At 53.7% G+C, this 15473-nt stretch overlaps 1 protein-coding gene across 7 annotated transcripts in view; it reads left to right on the top strand.

Annotated features, from left to right (window-relative positions):
- Positions 1-15473, top strand: part of CACNA1C (calcium voltage-gated channel subunit alpha1 C) — a 613935-nt gene that overhangs the window by 363380 nt on the left and 235082 nt on the right. For all 7 annotated transcript variants that reach the window (XM_076007801.1, XM_076007799.1, XM_076007800.1 and 4 more), the window contains one exon: positions 5714-5853. In XM_076007801.1, coding sequence (XP_075863916.1) covers positions 5714-5853 — 140 coding nt within the window. The remainder of the gene's footprint in view (positions 1-5713; positions 5854-15473) is intronic.

Here is a 15473-nt window from a genome sequence, read left to right as displayed (position 1 = left end):
ACAAGGAATACAGGTTAGACATCAAGCAGGATCCCAGGGCGGGGGCTGGAAGGGCTCTGGGAGGGCCAGTGCCTCAGTTGCGCCAGGAGGCCATGCGTGGCCTGCCCACACTTGCTCGATTTGTCCCTTACGCTACTCCTCCCAGGACCACGGAGGCAGACGTTTTGTGAGGGCAGACTAGGTGCCGGTCACACCTCCCTGGGGTCTGGGGTAGGGGTCTGGCAAAGGGGAGCACATCCAGATTTGGCACTCCTCTAAAAGATGTCTCTGTTTGGTTATTTTTTTAAGAGGCAGAGTCTTGCTCTGTTGCCCAAGCTGGAGTGTGGTGGTATCATCATAGCTCACCATAGCCTTGAACTTCTGAGCTCAGTGATCCTCCTGGCTCAGCCTTCCGAGTTACTGAGTCTACAGGTGCACACTACCATGCCCAGCTAATTATTTAAAAAATTGTTTGTAGAGACAGTGTCTCACTAAGTTGCCCAGGACGGCCTTAAACCTTAGCCTCAAGACGATTCTTACAATGGGATTATAGGCATGAGCCACTGCACCTGGTCATGTTTGGCTTTCTAAGCCACAGAGGTAATGATGCTAGCACTTGCTCAGCTTCTGGTTCACCATGACCCTTTGGGTTTTTTCCCCCATTGATCTCACACTTGGCTATATTTGTCACCTTGTTTCCCTTCTCCAGAGATATCAGTCCTAGGGGCTCACCATCCAGTCTAAATCTCAGCTCATCCTTCTAACCAGAAAAATGACCTGCCATCCTCAGAGGGTATAGCTCACCACCTCTGTTCAGCCATGTCTCTCTTTCCTGTCCTCTTTGCAATATTAAGTGGATACGCCTTTGTTTCCCTCTCATCTCTTGGGAAAGGTCTGCTCTCCTTGGCCCCTCCTCTAGCTACTTGGTAGCTCCTCTGTAGCTACTTAGGGGGAGGCTTCTTCTGGCCTCCTACAAATCAGAGGGGAGCCTGACTTGCCCTGAACAAAGGTGAGCTTGCCTGCTGGCTGCCCACGTGCCAGGCGGGGCCCTCTCACTGCCTTTCTGGTGGCACATGACAGGCAGCATATCCTCTTAAGGCAGAGGTGTCTCCGTGGTGTGATGGGAGGTGGGACTGCTGAGTGATGTGAAGGGACTGCTCTGAGCCCCCTCTCCCACCCCACCCTGGAACCGTGGAATCCTCAGTGGCTGCTGCCCGGGAGATCCCACTGCAGCCACCGCACTGTGTCACGTCCCTGCCTCTCTCACAGTGCTGTGGCCCTGCCTTGCCCATTCTCCGGGCCCTCTAGCACCATGCTGTCCTCCTCTTTCAAAGACTCTACTGCCCGCTGCAGATGTGCCGGCCTGGCGTGCTGGAGCAGTGCCCGGCCCAGCCCGGCCCGGCCCCGAGAGAACAGGGAGCTGTACTCTCCAGCCACTGCAAGCTGAGAACACCTCCTACACCCGGTTCTGAATTTTCTACTCCTCCAAAATTAAAAACAGATACTTAGTAAAGAGACTCAAGTTGGGGCAGGGGTTAAAAGAACAGAAAGTTATCCAATCTCCACTATTCTCACTGAATAATATTTTATGAACATCTTGTACTCCAATAAGCATATTGCTTTTTTCCAGGAAATACTAGGAATGAAATCTGGTTTGGATTTGGAACGTTGTTTTACAAATTTGCAAACTGGTCTTTATTTCCTCAGGTTTCTAGACTTGAGTGGAAAGAACATTTCCCCTGTAGAGAGAGGAGCCCACTCCCCTCTCTCCTGGCAGCTTCTGCCTAGGCTTCGAGCATCCTAGCCAATGTGTGAAACTCCCAGCTGCCAAGCCCAGGAGAAAGAAAGGAAGAGCTGAGAGAGACTATAAATGTGGCGCGGCCAGGGTTGTCAGACTTCTTTTAACTACAGAACCCACGTTCAGAGTCTTACTTGATGGTCCAGTACACAGAAGAGATAAAAGGGAGGCTGCTCTGTTAGATTTGGGGCCAAGGAACAGAGCCCCGCCACTTGGCCCCAGCCCAGCCCCTCCATAAGTCCCCAGGGCTCCTGTGAGCACAGTTTGAAAATCCTTCACCGAGCCCCACCCCCATGGCTCAGCCCTGCCTGGATCTGAGCTTCTGCCAGGCTAAGCCCCCAGCGGCACCCCCCTTCTTAGGTCCACTTCCCCGGGGCGTGTGTCATTTACGGGCCTCAAGCCTATTGCTTAAGAATCAAAGTCACCCTGGCTCACTTCAGGTCTGATATGGGGACCCAGTTGTGATGCCTGGGCTTCCTCCTGGACCCAGGCCCACTGATGGAGGGACTGACCCAGTGCAGACTGCGCTCTGCTGACAGGGACTCTGTAGAGTCATCGCAGGTATGAAGGACAGAAATTGCCACTAGGTGCCCTGCCTCTATTTTTCTTGGCTGTCACAAAAGGCCCAGGATGCCTGCGTCCACTCTAATACCCCGGGCTCCTGTTCTTACGTGGCTCTGTGCACCCTCTGATCTAGCCCTCCTCCCACCACCCTGCTTCCGAGATCTGTCCACGGTGGCCACTGTTCTCAGTGACTGTTCAGGGGTAAAGGGCCAGGTGCTGATTTCCAGCTTTGCAAGCCATGCATGTTCCACCTGCTCAGCTGTGTCCTGCACTGGCAAAGGGCAGTGTATGAACGAGGGGCGCAGCCGAACCCCAGTGGGGCTTTATTTACACAGCAGGTAGCTGGTCCCTCCTGTCTCGGGCTCTCTGCTGAGGGTGCAGTTGCCTCTCTCATGGCCTGGCAGTTCCAGGGCGCCTTGCCCACTCCTCGGTTCTGCATTCAGACCACTGCCCCTTCCCCGGGTCCCCAGCTTTGCCGAGCGTGTCATCAGACACTGCACCTGCGTCTTGCTCTCACACCCTCTGCACACCAGCGAGTCGCCGCTCCTCCTGTCTGGAGGGCACCTGCTCCTGGCGGCCGCCTGCTCACGCACGCGCTCCTCCTCCACCCTCTCTGATGGCTCCTCAGTCCCTGCTCAGCTGCTGCTCCAGGGAGCCCGACCCGCAGCCCACCCGCGGCCAGTGTCCCCTGCAGCCAGCACCCGCAGCCACTCCGGCACAGCGCCTGCCCTCGCGGACGCGCGCGGCTCTCCCTGCGCTCGCGCCGCCCCGTCTGCCACGTTCTCGCCGGCCCCGCCAGCTCACGGCTCTCCGCTTCCTCTCTCCTCACTCTCTCTGGGTGTCTCCACGCCTGCAAACGCCCCCCGCCCGTCCAACCCAGGTCTGCGGCTGAGAACCGCGGCCGAGCAGCCCCTTCCCCGCCAGCCCCGGAGGCCCCTGTGGCTCCCTTGGCTCCTCACACCTGCCTCGCCCCTCCAGCCGCGGCTCCCTCTGCTTCCACCGCTCGGCCTTGCAGCGCGGCCCTGAGAAAGCAGTGCCACCAGCGGGGGCTTTCCTGTGTCCCACCGCGCCTTCCTCCCTACCAGGGCAGGCGGCTCGGCCCTGAGGCCGACACCCTCAGCCTGCGCCCGTCCCTCCTCCTGTCCCCGCCAGCAGCTGCGTGTCCAACGTCTGTCCCCTCAGGAGCCTCTCATCGCAGGGAGACGTGCTGTTGCATCGCCCACTTACAGACAAACTCTCTGGACCCCACACCCACTTCCGGTAGCCCTCTTTTTTCTCTGTTCACTTACAGCAAAATTCCTGGAAAGAGCGGTGTGTGCGCAGCCACAGTGGCCGTCCAGTGCTTGAGATGTGGCTGGTCTGAATTGAGATGTGCTGTGTGTGTAAAATATACCACATTCTTCAAGGGTTGAGCCCCAAACAAAGAACGACACATATCTCATGAATAACATTTTATATTTATTACATGTTGAGATAACAATACTTTGGCTCTGTTGGGTTAAATAACATTGTCACCGTTAATTTTACCTATTTGTTTTTATTTTTAAATGTGGCTGGCAGCACAGCCAAGTCGCGTGCGGCTCATGCCTGCCTTGCTTTGCGTTTGTGCTGGGCGGGCTGCCCGGTCCCACTGACTCCAGGTCCTCCCAAGCCTGTGCCCCATCGCTCCCCCAACACAGATGCTTCCAGGGTCCCCGTGGTCTTCATGTCGCCAGGTCCAGCAGTCATCGTCCAGCTGTGTCTCTGCAGCGTCTGGTGCCACTGTCCCTCACTGCCACTCTCCCTGCAGGGCACTGTTCTCTCCCCTCCTCCTGCCCCCGGGCCACTCCCTGTCAGCTTCCGTGGCTGGTGTCCCTCACCGTGGGAGCACCCAGAGCCAGTCCCTGCACATCCTCACCCTCCGCGGGAGCCTCCCGGGCGATCTCCTCCGACCCGACTTTCAAGACAGCCTGTCCACCCACCCACGCGTGTCCCCAGCCTGGGCTCCCCACCTCCAGGCACAGGAGAGCCAGCACAGGCACCCGTTGGCATCCACTCCGCCTGTCTCAGCCTTTTAGTTGCTCAAGCCAAAACGGTGGGCATCCTCTCTGATTCCTCTCTTTCTCTCGCCTCACACTGCTCCTTCAGCCGGTCCCATCAGCTCCAGCTTGAGATAAATCCAGTGTCCGGCTTTTCCTTGCTGCCACCACCACCACCTGGGCTAACCCCCGCAGCCCCTGCCTGGGTCACTCAGCAGCCTTCTCTGGCTGCCCTCAACATCACAGTGATTCTTTTAAAACTAGTTGGAGCTCTCCTGCTTGGAATGCCCTGGTGCTTCTGTCTTAAAGGGAAAAAAAAGGCGCCTAGGGCCCCCGCCTTCCTCTGCAACCTCCTCTCCCACAGCCCCTCCCAGCCCACTGCAGCCGGCTGTGGCCCTGACGCACAGCGTGCTCCTCCCTGGGCCCACAGGAGGGCCGCTGCCCGCTCTGCCTAGCACAGTCCCCAGGTAGCTTCATGGGTCCCTCGCTTGCTTCCCGAAGGTCTCTGCCCATGTCCCAGCCTCCCGTAACAGGACGGCCCCGCCTGTCTCCGCAGAGCCCTCCCCGCACATCTTTGTCGGCACTCACTCACGCCGCGCGGCATCTCTTCGCTGACTGCTCAGTTACTCTCTGTCTTCCCCCAAGAATAGGAACTCCGTGAGGGTAAGGGCTTTGTTTTGCTATGGCCCATGTCTGATCGGTGCCTGGCTCGTAGTAGGTGTTCACGTTTGGAGGAAGGAATATACCTGCACAGACACGAGGTGGCAGGGCTGAAATTCACATCCACATCTCAGGCACGTCCTTCATGTGCGCTCTGCTCCACCCGAGCCCTTGCCTTGAGCACCCGCGTTCGTCATGCATTCCGCAGATGTCCCCCAAGCTGTGTTGCGCCCACGTGGAGTAGGCTTCTCTGGGCTCATTGTTTGTGCCCAGGAGCAGTCGGAGACAGGGTGTTGTCAGGAGGAAGGGGCAGGCAGGGAGGGAGAGGATGTGGCTGCTGGTGCCCGTGGACGGGAGCTGGGATGCCACGGAGGGCGCAGAGGGCACTGCAAGGTGACGGGCACGGATGGCAAACACCTTCCCACTTTTGTTCAGCTCACCCAAAACTAGATGAGCTGTCACACCATTACAACTGCCAGGGCCTGGCCTCCCGTCACTCGGACCTCCCTGCTGGGGTTGCACAGGAATGAGGGCCACACTGAGGAGTGTGGCCTATAAACTCGTGGACCGTCGGGCCCACTCCTGGGCTAGGGACGCCTGCAGACTGCTATTCCCAGCTGCATTCCGCGTTAGAGCCCCAGTCGGGCCGTGAAACGTGATCCTGATAGCTCCTTCTCCCTTTCCTCTCTTCTAGGCTTTTTAGTGCAATTTTAGAACAAGCAACCAAAGCAGACGGGGCCAATGCTCTAGGAGGGAAGGGGGCTGGATTTGATGTGAAGGCGCTGAGGGCTTTCCGCGTGCTGCGCCCCTTGAGGCTGGTATCTGGAGTGCCAAGTAAGTAAAGCCATTATTCTTGTTTACAGCCTTATCTTGTCACCACCTTCCGCTTCCTTCGCTGAATTACAAAGGAACCTGATTCTGTATAAATGGAGGTCTTTTTTAAAAATGAGTTCCTTCATTTAAAGAACCCATCTCTGATGTAAGTTCCTTAAAATGCACTGTGGTCCCAGCCCCGTAAATCCCTAGAGAAAGGGCCCAGCAGTGACACAGCCAAATAAAGACAGCTGCACAAAGGAGACACCCCCATGGCCCTCTGAGCGCCCTGCAAGGCCCTGGCTAGGGATTTGCGTGTTTGCAGAGAAGAGCCGGGTGAGCAAAGTGGGCTAATCCTTTAGCTCCAGGGTCTTTCAGCCAATGAGATTATCGCTACTTTCTGTATTTTTCCAAAGAACAATCAGAAAAGCATCAATAGATATTCTAAAAGTTCTATTTTGCCATTTCTCCTGACCCTTGCCTCCTTTCACGTCGAACAGGGCATCCCAGGCCCTATTTAGGGCCACGATACCTGTTGTGAGAACTGGTTTCTCCCAAGGAGAGGGTGCTCGGTTCTCTGAATCAGGCGAAGGCCTTTGAAGAGGTGTTATCTATCCAGACAGCACTCACGTAGGCCACCCCCTTCTGCCTCTGTGTGGAAGCCAGGCCCATTACGGATATGCCCAGGCACCGCACACAGTGGCTTCAGCACCTTGCGTCTGCTCCAGCAAACCCCAGCCCAGGGTGCTCCTGGGGCTGAGTCAGCTTTGGGGGACTACTCCTGCTCTTCTGTGTTCCACGTGTGGTGTCTGAGAACAATTCTGGACTTGTATGCAGAGATTTTACACTTGCAGTTTAGCTCCATCTGATTGCTGGAATAGCTCAGACTCAAGACATAGGAGACTCCTGAGATGGGCTGGACCCAGACGAGCTTGGAGCGTGGGGAGGGTGGGGAGGGTGGGGAGCCCAGCCCTCTTAGCACATAGCCTCTCTCCTACCCATACGTGCACTGAGCACTGAGCTACACGTGCTGCTGGTGGTATCTCTTAGAGCCATAGAATCGTGGAAATGTGAAGAACCTTGTATTAACCTCTTCATTCCTTTTGTACATGCTGAGAATAGTGAAAAGCTCTTCCTGTGATTTGAATTAACTGTTAATAGCACCAGAGTCAGGACTGGCACTGGGTCCCCTGAATTTCAGACCAACTCTTTCCTACCACACGGTACCACCTCTTTTAAAGAATTGAGTATATGCCTCTGAATTATCTTAGATTTTTACACACATACCCTGTCTCTTCAGCTACATTATAAGCCCCTGGAAGCCCAGAACTGTGCCCTATATTGCCTCTGATACCTGCTCAACCCCTCAGTCAGTCTCTGAATAAGGTGGGGGATTTCCTGAGTAAATGAACCCAGGGTTTTGGCTACTTTGGTTCAGTCGACTCCCTGAGCAAAAGTAACACAGAGCTAAGTGACACAAGTACAGTTAAAGCAGACTTTCTCTGCTTGCACATGGGGTACTTAGAAATAATCTCTATGATAGCCAAGACTGAAGTCCCCCTTTTGAAGCCTAAATTATTTAGGTTTTTTTGGTCAATCAGCCATAACTCAGTAGACCAAAACCAGGAAGTGGGAAGGAGGGTGAGGGTTACTTTGAACGTGACTTTAAGGATCTTAGAATGGAACAGCCAATGTGCCAGTGATAGGAGTTAATTCCAGATTTGAGCAAACCAAGGCACAGTGGACATGATGGATCTTACCTGTTACAGGTGTGCTTATCAGGAGCCTGCAATCTTTATTAGGTGTCTTGGGGCATATCAAAAAGAGTCCTGTACTTGAGGAGGTCGACCGTCTCATGAAGGAGTATATCAGCCAGCTTTACTGCAGAACGAATAGTCCCAAACTCTCAGTGACTAACGACCAGAAGCATTTCTGCCTGGCTCATGGTACATGCGGATGTTGGTCAGCAGGGCTCTGGGCTCAGCCAGGTTCTGCGTGTCATCTAATTCCAGAGCTGAGCCTAGGTGAAAGGAGCAGCCCCGTGTGGGCCATGCTGTTCTCATGGCAGAGGGCAGGTGCTCACGGGTGCGTAGAGCCAAAGCACACAAGCAGTTTCAGCTTTTGCTTACATGGCGCTGTATCACAGCCGCTCACATTCCACTGGCCAAAGCAAGTCACGTGGCTACCAGAGATAATGGGACAAAGAAGTACATTGTACCTACAGAGAGCATGGGTGAATAATTGTGAAGAAACGGTGCAGTCTGCCACAAAGAGACTGAGGAGGTTGTTATCAACAGAAATAGCTACAGTAATTGCTCTAGCACAGAGATTCTTAATTAGAGACGAATGTGGTTGAGAGGCACTCACGCCCCAGCGCATTAAAAGGGAGAATTGGATTAGACGGGGTAGCTCGGGTTCCGCCGCAGAAGACACTTCCTAAGGAAGGCGCCCTGTCTCCATGCGGACTGGGGTGCCGGTCAGACGGTGGTGGCTGGCAAGCGGTAACGCCCCCTAGAATTCTCTCATCAGGAAGACGGAGACGTGACAGCATGTCACGTCTGGGACCTCGTGTACCTGCCATGCAGCTCAGGAAGATGTTTTTGTCGTTAGAGATGGTGGCACTGAGATGGGTGTGCGTTGTGGGCAGCCTCGCAGATAGCTCTGTGCTTTTACACAGGACCAGCCACTGTGTCTCGGTTTCGGTGGGTCCCCAGTACAAAGAGGGTAGCTCTTCCTGTAGCTTAAAGAAAGGACCAGTCCAGCGCCCCTTTCTCTCTGCACCCGTGTCCATGCAGCTTTGAAATAGCAGAGAGTGTAGATGTAGGCACACTGTGCTGGTTTCATTGATGTCATCTGCAAAAATGTCAGTGATGTCCCTGTGATGACAAACCTGAATGAATGCCTCCTTCACTCAAAGGCTTGGGTTGTCTCCTCTTGTATTTTAGCAGCACTCCTCAAAAGATCTGCCTCTCCCATCGTCTTCAGTCCTTGCCTTCCCATCCTCTCTTGAACCCTTTGCGGGCTCCTCACCCATGACTGCACCAGAGCGTCTCTGCCAAGGCCTCGGTGGTCGCCACGTTACTGGGTCCAGCGGTCAGTTCCTCAGTGCCATTTTACTGATATGTCTGTGGTGCTGGATACAGCTGACCGTCCCTTGTCCCTTGTCTTTGAGCCACTGTTGTCTCTTGGCTGCTGTCTGGGACACTGTTCTTTCTTAGCTATGCCCTTACTTCACTTGTTTTTCCTTCCTAGATCCTTTGATGACTTTCCTCTCACCTTCCCACCCTGTTAGCATCCGGGAGCTCCAGGCCAGTCCCTGGGCCTCTGTACTCCTGCCCAGCCTCAGGGCATTGAACACCATCTGCTTATCTTCTAATGAGCACCAACTATAGATCAGCAGCCCAGACCCTTCCCCTGAACACCAGGCTTGTATACCTAACTGACCACTCTGTTCCTTTCCCATCTGGATAGCTAATAAGTATCTGCAACTTGGCATATCCATAGCAGAATTCCCAGTCTCCCCAAAGCCCTTCCCATCTCAGTATAAATATCAGCCTCATCCTGCCAGCTTCTCAGGCCAAAAATCTTGGACTTATTTCTTTGTATCACTCTTCCCATACCATCCATCAGAAAGTCCCATCAGCTTGACCGTGGACCTTACCAAGGGCTGGCTGTTCCTTACCATCCACACACTCACCTGGAGATCACGGAAGCCTCCGCCCTCGCCGCAGCCAGCCTGGCACCGCCACCAAGTAGTCCTCTTAAATCCAAGTCAGATCAGGTCACTTCCCTGCTCAGCGGCGTCCACAGCTTCTGTAGTTCACCCAGTGTGAGAGCCACAATCCCGCCAGCCACACGATCCCACCTGCCCTTCTCCAGCCTTGCTCCCTCCTCTGCCCTCCTCCCTCCCTCCCCTGGGTCCCCCTCCTCCCCTGCCCTCCGCAGTGCAGTGACCCCCTGCTCTTCCTTCAGCATGCCAGGCTCACGCCACTGCAGGTGTGGCACACATGCCCCATCTGGAACACCCCCTGCCGTTCTCCGCGCTCTCCGCGGTGCCTGCCCGCCCTGCAGCCTGCGCAGAGCTGCCATCCCCGTGGCCACACCACCCACCCCTGCTCTCCCCACGCCCGCCCAGGCTCTGTCTCCCACCATCGTTCTGGGTGTTTACGGGCTCACTGGCCTGTTCCCTGGCCTCTCAAGCATGTAGCCTCCACGAGGGCAGCAGGTTCGTCACTTGTGTTCAGGGCTGTGTCCCCAGTGTCCACAACGATGGCAGATAAATGCCTGTGGCATGAATGGGCATCGTTGCACAGACCCTTGTGCACATGGCGGGCTGAGCACTAAGCAGCTCGTGACACAATGCTGGTGCCAAAGACTATCACGTAGGCATGCCGTCCACAGCCTCCCAGAGGCCTTCCCTTCATCTGTCTTCCTTGCTTTTCGTGACAATTGGTGATATGTAGATATGTAGAGTATCTTTGGTAACAAATAGGTTAATTGGGTGGTTTTTGAGATCTGCAACTCTAAACCAATTGTGTTAGAGGCCCAAAAAGTTATTATTTTTTAAATGCCCATATATGTACTAAATGCCATTGAAATCTTATGATTGCAGATTATGGAAAGAGAGAGATGATTGTGAGGGTACAAGTCCATGAGTCATTTATCAGTTTGTTCAACAAAATCTACTGAGTACTTACTTTATGTAAGATTTTGCTAGCCTAATATTATAGCAGATACAGAAGTGAGTCAGGTGCTAAGTGTGTTCACAAAGAGCTTGAAGTGTAGTAGAAGGAAAAAAATGTTCATAAAAATGATTGTATAGAATAAAAAATTGGAGATGCTAAAAAAAATGTTTAGGTAATAAGATATGATGAGTTCTGTGACAAGTGTGCTTTGGAGATGCCATACTATGGGGGGTGGGACAGAGAATCAGGAAAGCCTTCTTGGAGGAGGTGGCATTTGGGTTAGAACTTGAAGGATGAGCAAGAGGAGGCGTTCCAGGAAATTATGGGAAGGAATGAGCATGATCATGGCCCTGGACATGCACACAGTGAGGCTGCAAGGTTTAGGGGCTGATTACGCTATGGACATAAAAATCAGATTAACCCTTTCAATGAAATTCTGCGTAATTGGAAGATTTGGCCATTTTGTCTCATAGACACTCTCCCACAGCAGCGGAAATCAGAGTTCACTGCATGTGGCATTCGCCCTCCCACAGCAGAAGTGCTGTGAAGCTGCACATTGCACCCAAAGATAAGCCATCTGGAACAATAAACATTATACCATGGATGTGAACAATAAACACGGAGAGTTGTGGTTAAATATTTGCGATACATATACAAGGAGTATGTTTGTCTGCGAAGCAAAGGGTAAGGGGATGACCCCCTCCTTTCCATACAATCCCACATGCTCTTTGGGAGAAGCACTTTCAGAGGTGGATTGAAGGAAGGGCACAGGCAGATGGAGTGAGAAAGTGTCTTCCAGACCGTGCGGTCTTTGATGAAAACTCGAGCAGCCCAGACGTGATCTGATGATGAAGGACTGACAGTCGCGTCCTTACTCGGCTGGCCCAGCCCTGGAAACACTTCCCATCCCACGAACGTGTCTCGAGTACTCTCCACGCCCCAGCCCTTAGCGGGGGACACGCGGAGATGGGCAGGGTGCGCCCCCCTCTGCCAGGCAGTGATACCTGAGTGCCGTAAAGATTTTTCATGGGATACGACTTTCCTAATATGTGAGCTTTTATGAGATGGGCTTTCTCAGGATGTCCCTCTTTTCAGTTAAAAGTGCTATTTCTGGAAGTACACAGAATGGAAAGCAGCTTATTAAACAAAGGTTGGCTTCCTTCCTGAGAGGTGAGGAGGAACACTGGAGGGTCAGGTGTTTCGGTTTCTCCTTGCTCGGATAGGACTGTCTCCTGCACACAGATTGGCGGCGCTCAGCGGCAGGTATTGTTAAGTGGATACCATTATGGAAGGCACGGGCGAAAACTTCGGACACAGTTGTGTCGAACATGGACTCTTGAATCAGACAGCCTGTCTCCTGCCACTTACTCTGCGACCTCAGGGAAGTTACTAAGCCTCTCTTGGCCTCAGTTTCCTCATGTGTAAAAAACAGGAACAATAACAGAACCTATTCCATGTTGATGGAAAGACGAAACGAGTTAATGCATGCAAAGCACTTAAATGGTGCCTTGTTTATAGTAAGTGCTCAGTTAAGTGGTAGCTATTACATTATTATTAATATATTAATACTCTATATGTAGAATACAAATAAATGACAACATCATTATTAAGAAAAAACACATATACTTTAGAAAAAAGTGTTCATAAATATTGTTAAATATAAGAATAGTCATTAAAAGATAAAGAGTTAAGTAGCAACCTGAGACCAAAAAACACCCAAGAGCCAGGTGTACAGTTACTTGATTTGCATATTACAGATGATGAAATGGGTTCAAATCAGAGATGAGGCCTGAGGTTTATGTAACAGATGGAGGGATGGAGGTGGAAGGACATTTGGGGGTGAAAATCTGTTCGTTTGGGTCACCAACCCAGACCACCCCAGCCAGCACACAGGTCCGTCCCCCTCGGGGAGGAGTGCAGGTGGCGAGGAGCAGGTGAGAGGAGCCCGCCGGAGCAGACTGCGCTGGGTCCCAGCTGCCACACCCAGAGCAGTTGTGCACAGCCACTGCTGTCCCTCCCACTGGACGTGCTCAAAGGGCTGCACTAGAGAGAGCCAGATGTCTCGGAAACCTGCAGAAGAGTGCCAGAGCCGACGACGGATCTTGGATTCCAGGGAGGTTCATTAACCCACCCTGGGCTCAGCTGGCGGGTGGCAGGGCTGGGGGCAGAGCAGAGCACTGCGGTCTCCCGCCCTGCACTGCCTCTGTCTCAGAAGCCACTTCTGGGGCACCTGCTATGCCTGAGCACTCTGCCAGATGATCTGACACTACTTAACACCAAACACTCTTTTTAAAAAAAAAATGCTTATTGATAGAATGAATCCTTGACTTAAAAACTCCTGCTGCAAAAGTTACAAACTCACCCAAGTGCCCAAGTCCGTAGCAGACCACATCCATCCTTCAGCGTGATTTTTCTCTCAGGACGGTTCTCCACACCTGGGAATCGGTGACTAGGAACTGGCAGGCTCGTCAGCCCACCAGGGCACGTCAGAGCCACTAAACCACTTCTCTGAGTGTTGTCACACTTCGATGGCTTAAAGGCTGTCAGTGCTGTTCTATCTGAAATCTGCTCTTGGTAAGTCGAGCCGCAGTGAATTTGCAGTTCCCATCGCTACTCCCAGGCCAGGGTTTCTCAGCCCGGGCTGGTGCCACGCTGTGCTGGAAAGGAGGAGGGCTCAGCCCAGACGCAATCCCGGCAGATAGCTCGTTACCCCGCTTGCATTTAAGGCATCTCCCCGTCCAGCTGTGCTGAGGGGCAGTCTCTCTAGGGCAGATACTCAAAATCGTGTAACTCAGCGCCTGAGACCAACACATTTTGGAGTCCCAGAGAAGATCCAGAGTCAGAGCAGAGGCTCCAGACCATATTGCTTCACTCCCCACGCTGTGCGGGCAGAGGACCCAGTCTCCGGGGACCTTGGGCAGGCCAGTGCTCTCGCTGGACCTCTGCCCTGCACCTGTACCATGGGGGCCTAGACTGGCGGGCCTCACGTGCCTTCCTCCTCCTGCTGCTCCTCCCCTGTGCACCAGCCCACCCGCGCTCCTGCAGACCCGGCCTCTCCGCACGCTGCACTGTCCCCACTTTTGTTTCCTGGGACTTGCCCTCTGTGGCCCTCACTTTCTATTTTGCCTTTTCTGCCATTTCATCCCTTTTGTCCTAAAGGAGTCTTACATGCCCTAGGACCTTAAACCAGACCGAGGGACACCCACAAGGCTATCCACCAGATGGGGTGTGGGGGGGGCCACCCTCAGGCCAGCCCCATTCAGACACCCTTTCCGGCCCCCTCTCCCCACTACTCCTTCCACCGAAACAGGAGGAAGTGAAACCGTGTCCCAGATGTGCATCACGGCACCTTCCTGAGCCAGGGGTCTGAGTGGGCGGGGACTGGCCTAGTCCCCCCAGGTAGGAGTGCTGCTGCCAGGCAGGTCACTGGCCAAGGTCACAGCGACCTGCAGCACAGGGCGCCATCTGAAGGGCTCTGGTGGTGAGCGTGGGGACCACGCAGGAGGGAGCGCGTCCTCCAGCACCTCCCAGGAGGGCCACGCGCAGCCAGGGGCTGTCCCCACCTTCTCTCCGGCAGCCGAGCCCTCGAGAGGACAGCCAGGAGCAGCTCGGCTTGCTGAGGAGAAAGCCCGCTTTGCCCGGAGGAGTTTGACTGAATCAGCTCCCTGACGTGGGCTGCCTGCCGCTCAGAAACAGCAATTTAGAATAAGGTCCCGCACACCCGGCCCCAAGCCCCAACCCCTAACCGCTTCCCAGTGCGCAGCAGCGGGGAGCGGGCGCCACATGCCGCAGTGATGCCTGATCTGTGGCCGAGACAGCCACAGATGTCCCTTCGCCCCTCCCTCTCCCTCCTGCTGCCTCCGAAGACCCCTGGGTGGGAGAGCAGGTGCAGGTGTGGCCCCGGCTCTGCTGTGACTTCTCTGTTTCCTGCTGCCCGCTTTGCCTCAGTTTCTCACTCTACAGAGTGAGATTAAAGGTCGGCACACCGTGGACAAGGAGGAGACTACCTGTAAAGCCCCACAAGCTCCTAGCAACAGAGGTCCCTGGAAGAGAGACTTTGTGGGTTGTGGCGAACCACAGCTTCAGGTAGCATGAAGGGGACGGTGAGGCCAGGTCTGTTCACGCAACAAACATGTCTCAAAAGCTCTAGTCTCTGCTGTCACGGAGTTTTACTGAGAGCTTATTGAATGTCAATGAGAGTGTGTGACTGAACTGGGAAAATCTCTGTTATTTGGAGTTCTAGATGAAATGGAGCAAAAAAATGAAAAATGAAGCAATCACACAGTAATGTCTCATATTTACTAAAGTACACAGACCTTCCCCAGTCATGAAAATGTCCCTTTTTGATTTGGGAACAAAATGTAGACCATGGTGTTAGGATTACCACCAGCTAAAAGCACCGTTGAGTACCAGCATGAGCTTTCAGACTCAAAGAGCTCGATTAGCTGATTAATCGGCCCAGTGGCCCGGGAAGGCAGGGACATTATCCCTAATTTAGAGATAGGCAAATCCAGCCCCAAGTGTTTCTCCCAAAGTAATGAACAGAGATGGGTTCAGACTGTTTTCCAGTTGGGAGTAACTGGTCCAGGACACAGGTCTGTGCTGTTTGAAAGACAGTGCAGCTTCCCTGGTAGGTCCCCGACCTCAGCCTCCTTATCTGTGACGTGAGAGGGTTACACTCTGTTAGCCCTAAAAGTCCTCCGAGCATGATCATTCTGTGCTTCAGAATGAAGCTTCAGCAGAATGTGCTTCAGCAGTGACCGCGAGTTTCCTTTTTCATCACTAATTCCAGACCTGAGGTGTCCTCAGTAGGATGTGACCTTGGGCACATCCTTTCAGTCTTTCTGCTCTCAGAGCATTGCAATCTGACAGTCCAGAGGTGGGAGAACAGGCCCTACAGTAAGTCCACAGGTGTTTATTAAGCACTGGTCATGAGCCCAGGCCCACGCATGGCAG

The sequence above is a fragment of the Microcebus murinus genome, chromosome 10 (genome assembly GCF_040939455.1).
Source record: "Microcebus murinus isolate Inina chromosome 10, M.murinus_Inina_mat1.0, whole genome shotgun sequence".
Lineage (NCBI taxonomy): Eukaryota > Metazoa > Chordata > Mammalia > Primates > Cheirogaleidae > Microcebus > Microcebus murinus.
This window is presented reverse-complemented; position numbering and strand designations above follow the sequence as displayed.